The following is a 6000-nucleotide window of genomic DNA, read 5'->3' on the forward strand; positions in this document are numbered from 1 at the left end:
GGCACTCCATGCCCTCATAGAGCGCTTCTGTCTGTTTTCCCAAGAACAAAGGGCCACGGTGATCATTTCTGGGTAGTGGGGGTGTGCAGAAAAAGGCAACTGTTCTTCTCCTGTCTTGCCTTGCCAGAGCAATCTGATTCCTGTGGAGTGGGGAACACGTTAACGTCCTCTGCCTCGATTTGAGGGCACTGTTCTGACACATGACGTGGGACCCATGTTTGTTAAATCATGGTCCAGCCGCCTGAGGTCTTGAACGTCATCTCAAGCTGCCGGAGCAGCTGGAGCAAAGCGCGGCCATCTCACGTCCCACGTGAGCTCACCTTTTGCTGCCTTTGCTCAGCAGCCCAGCCAAGGGTAGTGCCTGCCCCAGAATCAGATCTAGGTTGTTGTTTTGTTTGCTTCCTTTTCCCAGCACTGAGGGCTTGGGCAGAGATTTATGGGGGAGAGCCTGTTGAGGTTTTCTCAGCTTTTCTTGTGCTGGGGAAGCCCAGACTGCAAGCACTTCTAAGCTTTCTGGCCAGTTCTAGGCTTTCCTGCAGTTCTTGTCTTCAGAAGCACATCTCCATCAGAAATGTTTCCTTTGGGTTTTTTTTAATAGCAGTTTCTGCCTTTTCAAAACGCGTGAGCTTCAGGGTCGGAGCTGGCTCAGGCTACAACCCCCACGGGGGAGATACAGCTGGTGATCGCCTGTCTGCTTCTTTACAGTCCGTTGTCCGGATTTGCTGCATTCGGAGCTTTGGCCACTTCATTACCCACTTGCAAGGCAGCATCCTGCAGTTCAACTCGGAGCTCGGGATCTTCATCAGCATAGCACAGTCAGAGCAAGACAACTTGCTGCACCAGGCCCAAGCCCAGTTTCACATGGTGAGTTGGCAGAGGTGGGCTAATCCTCTGTATTGGGCCCAATTTCCTGTAGATTACTGTTAGATTGTAACTATAATCACAGATCTTTGGTGGGAGATGAAAGCCTTGCTCCTAAAGTGTCCCCTTTTCACCCTGTCTGTGGAAGCGTGCGCTAGTGTCAGCTTGTGTGTTTCCTGCTAATTGATATGGAAGTTTGTTTTTGTAACTAGGCTGCAGAGGAAGCTCGTCGGAACAGGCTAATGAGAGATATGGCTCAGCTTCGCCTGCAGGTAGGAGATGGTGGTTCCAGCCTGAAAACTTGGCAGGGTAGTGGCTGAAATGTCTGAAACTACAAAGGGAAGGGGGAGCTCTCTGCCCCCATCCCACACAGAGGCAGTAAGTCTGTTCTGCAAAGACAGAATCATAGAATATCTCAACTTGGAAGGGACCCGTAAGGATGATCGAGTCCAACTCCCTGCTTCGTGCAGGGCTGCCTAAAACTAAACCGTATGCCTAAAAGCGTCGTCTAGAGGCTCCTTGAACTCTGACAGGCTTGGTGCCATGACCACTTCCCAGCGGAGCCTGTTCCAGTGCCTCACCACCCCCTCAGTGAAGAACCTTTTCCTTAATGTCCAATCTGAACTTCCGCTGATGCAGCTTCATTGCATTTCCTCCTATCCTGTCGCTGGTCACCAGGGAGAGGAGGAGATCAGCACCTCCCGCTCTGCTGCCCACCTTGAGGAAGTTGTAGACTGCGATGAGGTCACCCCTCAGCCTTCTCTTCTCCAAGCTGAACAAGCCAAGTGGCTTCAGCCACTCCTAAGTCTTGCCCTTGTGACCTTTCACCATCTCGGTCACCCTCCTCTGGACACACTCTAAGAGTTTGATGTCCTTACATTGAGGTGCCCAAAACTGCACGCAGTGCTCGAGGTGGGGCCGCACCAGTGCAGTGCAGAGTGGGGCAGTCACCTTCCTCTGACCCAGTGCCTGCACCCAGCCCTCTGCTCCGTGTGCTGGGGGGGGTTGGAAGGGCCTGACGGAGCTTTGCAGGGTGAGTTTTGCCCTGTTTGATCATTTGTTTCAGCGTGAATGTGAAACAAGAGTCTCTGCCTGTGTTTTTTCAGCTGGAGGTTTCTCAGCTGGAGGGAAGTCTCCAGCAGCCCAAAGCACAGTCAGCCATGTCTCCTTATCTTGTCCCGGACACCCAGGCCCTCTGCCAGCACCTGGCTGTTGTCAAACAGCTGGCCACCAGCGGGAGGTTCATAATCATCATCCCTCGCACAGGTATGGGGACTCCGCGTGAAGTAACTGAGTCTGCCTTCCCCTCGTTCCCTCCTTGCTAGGAAGCAAGCCCCATGGGCCAAGGCGGTGTGTCTCTCTCCTGCTGCCGTCGTCCTTTCCTTCGGCTGGAGCAGCCGAAACACCATTTCCACGTGTCACTTTTGGGGCCTGTTTTATGTGTGGCCCATGTTTGGAGTCTAACACAGTGTATTGGAGAACAGCTCTAAAGAGGCGCCCTGTTCACCCTCTGCTTCGTCTCCCTCCTGTGGCAGCTGCTGCCGCTGGGCGCCAGAGGCAGTTCAGTGGGACGAGGTATTCTTGACCCATGTGGATTAGTTTGTAGAAGTATAGCTGTTAGCGAGATGTTTTTGCTGCTTTTTTTTTTTTCCTGTTAGTGATTGATGGCTTAGACTTCCTGAAAAAGGAGAACGCAGGCGCTCGGGACAGCATCCGCTATCTGGAGGCAGAATTTAAAAAGGGAAACAGGTGAGAGTGTTTTGCCTTGCTTTTGGAATGGGTGTAATTTGGGGAGGAAGAAAATGTCGGTGGTGGGAGCAGCCTGTGCTGCCAAGGGAAAGCCAAGCCTCAGGAATGCGCTTGGAGAGGGGGAAGGTGGCGAAGCAACATATTCGGCAGCTGGTTCTCCAGATGCGCTTGTAGTTGCAGCACAGCCACGAAGTGTACCTGCTTCTGAGATCTGGAGGGAGTTGCATGTCTTTATCAGTGTATAAAACTGAGCAGTAACTTTTACTGAACTGCTGGGAGTGCTGGAAGAGCTGTGCTGCTTTATTGCCCAGGTTAGCTGGAGAAGGACAAACAGCTGTGCTTCTGTGAAGACAAACTGCATCTTCAAGGCCTGTGTCAGGGCTGGTGGGCTTTGGAACACTTGCGGTATTGGGAACCGCACGCAGCGATGGTGATGAGATGGGAGGAGATGGAAGGGGCTTCACAGGGGATTCCTGGGGCAGGCCTTTGGGTGGTATTTCGGCTGAGAAAAGCCAGCATTGTGAGAGTCCTGCAGCACACGGTGGACCTGCTGTAGAGCGTTGACTTCAGTCTGTATGAAGGTCTCCATGTGAGCTCAGTGACTCCCATCTTTCCTTAGGTACATTCGTTGCCAGAAAGATGTTGGGAAGAGCTTTGAGAGGCATAAGTTGAAGAGACAAGATGTAGATGCCTGGTAAGATTTACAGCATCTGGGGATGTCTGAGCCTGATTCCCATCAGGCAGGCGGCTTTGGGAAGAGGTGTTAGCACTGGGACCCATCATGCAGCTTGCTTGATTTGGTGCTCTACGTGAGTAATTATAAAATCCCCTAGAGAGAGTGTTAGGGCATCATCCATCTGTGCGTCTCGCATAGCACCGAGCGCTTGGGACTACGAAGGGTCTCAGAAAAGCCCTCAACAGGCAACAGAGGAACAGTCCCGCTTTCCACATGTCCTCCTGAGCGTATATGAAACTGTTTGCACAAACGAGTGGTCTTCACTCTGCCTTTCCGCTCTGTTTCTCTTCTCTTGCCTCTGTCTGGCAGGAATCTCTATAAAATACTGGACAGCTGCAAACAACTGACGGTGTCGCAAGGAAGCGGAGAGGAGGACACCACGGGAATGGTCACCATCATCACGGGCTTTCCACTGGAGGACCCAAGCACGTTCTCAGCACCCATGCAGGTCAGTAGCTCTTCGGCTGGCTGAGCTGAGTCTTTCTCCTTCCTAGCAGGATTAAAATCTGGTTGATGGGCAAGAGGTTTTCTTTTTTTTAAATGTTTGTTGCCTTGGGTAATAACTGTCCTGGATTTCCCAAATTTAGTTTATATGTCATGGTCCCTATTTCCTTGAAGGCCCCGTGATTTATCATGCTTTTGTGGTGCAAAGTATCCCGGGGGAGGTGGGAGAAGTAATTCGCATGTCTGTGCAGGCCTCTCATGCCAGAGCAACTTCTGCACGAAGGAGAGAGAATTGGGCCTTTTAACCATGACAAACCCTGCCTGAGAATCTCCCAAGTTGTGAAGGGCAGCCCTCTTGACAGGGCAAGAAAAAAAATAACCTGTTTTGTCTCTCTTCGCTTGCAGTCTGCCATCCAGGCAGCCGCCAATGCCAGCGTAGAAATAAAAAATGTTCTGGAGTTCTACAAGCAGTGGAAAGAGATGGGCTGATGTTCAGAAAGGCATCAGGTTGGTGTACCTTTCTCTCCCCCTCTCGGAACGTGCAGCGTCTGAACGAAGGAAACAAAAATCCAGACGACACATAGACACGAAGAAGCAGCAGCAGCAACAATAACAAAAAAAAAAATTACCAAAAAAAAAATTAAAAAAAGGAAAAAATCCGATTTGGACACACGGACACCCTCCACCTGTATCCCGACCAGACGGCTGTACATCTCCGACGGCGCCAACTGCTCTGAGAAGAGAGAGGCACCTCGGCACGGCCGAGGCAGAGCTCTGCCCTTCTCCCATTCGGCAGAGGTGGGCGAGAGGCGGGCAGTCATTCATTCCCCCCCTCATTCCTCCCCAAAGCTTGCTTGGTCATCTGAAACGGGCAGGCGGCTTCTAAAGCGTGGACTTGACTTAAATGAAACCAAACCAGTGCAGCAGAAACGGAGCCCTCCTAGCCTGGGAAAGAAGATCCAAAGAGCTTTTAGCTCTTGTTTGGCAATCTGGTGACAGGAAAGCAGATATTCTTTTTTTTTTTTTTCCTCCTCCTCCTTTGAATTAATGATTTTTCAAGGGTTTTTTCTTTTTAATTCTTAGTTTTTATATATATAAATAATATTAAAAAAAAAAAAAGTGGAGTTCCTTTGGGGTTCTGGATACTCTTCCAGTGTCAGAGAGAAAAGGAAACAATTATGCTATTTAAAACGGGGGGGAAAGCGCTTAATATAATTTTTTTTTTTTTCTTCGAACAAGCATATTTATTTCCTTTCCCTGTCCCCGATGGAGCGGGCTCAGTGCAAAGGGATGTTGGCCTGCGAGGAGAGAGCAGTCTGAAGTGCCCCCATGGGCTGGGGGCGCGTCCTTGCTCTGCTTACAAGCTGCATGCTTCATGAGCGACGAGAGGTCGGCCGGGCTGCTTGAGAGAGGTGAAAAGGACTGTGTTCCTCCTTCCCCGGTCCCTCCTACTTCTTTGCTTCCAGCGTTACACAGTGGAGAGGAGGAGTGGAATCTGGCAGAGTTGCTGCAAGAGAGAGAAGAGCCGTGTGGGATTTAAACACCGATAAGGCGCAACCACTTCGCTTGAGTGCTGTGGCCCTGGGATGGAGCAGACATCTCCGAAGGACCCAATGCCTCTCTTCCCCCCCTCCCCGGCCCTTTTCCTTTTTTTCCTTTTTATTTTCTTTTTCTCTTCTAAATTTTGCAATGAGGTGTGGAGGAGGAAGGAGGATCTCAAAGCCATTATCTCTTCTGCTGGTGGTTCGGACACACCACTGCTGCTATGCCGTGCTAGAGAGGGTGGCAGAACTTGAGTTTTTGTATCCCCCTTCCTCACGCCCCTCCAGGGTAGGCAAAGGCAGCGCAGCGACCGCCACTGCCCAGGACGGAGCTCCCAACCGTTCAGTGCTTTTAGCATCCCCAAAAGAAGGGATGACGCTACCTGGACGGATGCTGGAAGAGCTGATCCCCCGTGTGACCTGGGAGGGACCTTCCGGACATCCTGACGTCCTCCGTCCTGACAGCACCTCAAGCAACCTGTGTCTGACATCCTGTCACACGCTGATGCTTGGAAATGAAGAAGCGGGTTGCTCCCGGGAAAGCAGAGCGGTGGGAGATAGGCTGAACGGCCTCTTTGTAGTTCATCTGTGTCAGTGTACTCGAGAAACAGATGTCTCCATCCACATGAACTAACAGCAGCTATGCAAGTAAAAACCACTAGTCTTCTA

General features: G+C 51.1%; 1 protein-coding gene across 3 annotated transcripts in view; it reads left to right on the forward strand.

Annotated features, from left to right (window-relative positions):
• Nucleotides 1–6000, forward strand: part of SMG5 (SMG5 nonsense mediated mRNA decay factor) — a 29221-nt gene extending 23221 nt beyond the window's left edge. For all 3 annotated transcript variants that reach the window (XM_064475214.1, XM_064475215.1, XM_064475216.1), the window contains 7 exons: nt 706–864; nt 1074–1133; nt 1968–2127; nt 2520–2610; nt 3230–3304; nt 3656–3794; nt 4196–6000. In XM_064475214.1, coding sequence (XP_064331284.1) covers nt 706–864; nt 1074–1133; nt 1968–2127; nt 2520–2610; nt 3230–3304; nt 3656–3794; nt 4196–4279 — 768 coding nt within the window. In that variant the 3' untranslated portion in view covers nt 4280–6000. The remainder of the gene's footprint in view (nt 1–705; nt 865–1073; nt 1134–1967; nt 2128–2519; nt 2611–3229; nt 3305–3655; nt 3795–4195) is intronic.

This window comes from Phalacrocorax carbo, chromosome 28, assembly GCF_963921805.1.
Source record: "Phalacrocorax carbo chromosome 28, bPhaCar2.1, whole genome shotgun sequence".
Classification (NCBI taxonomy): domain Eukaryota; kingdom Metazoa; phylum Chordata; class Aves; order Suliformes; family Phalacrocoracidae; genus Phalacrocorax; species Phalacrocorax carbo.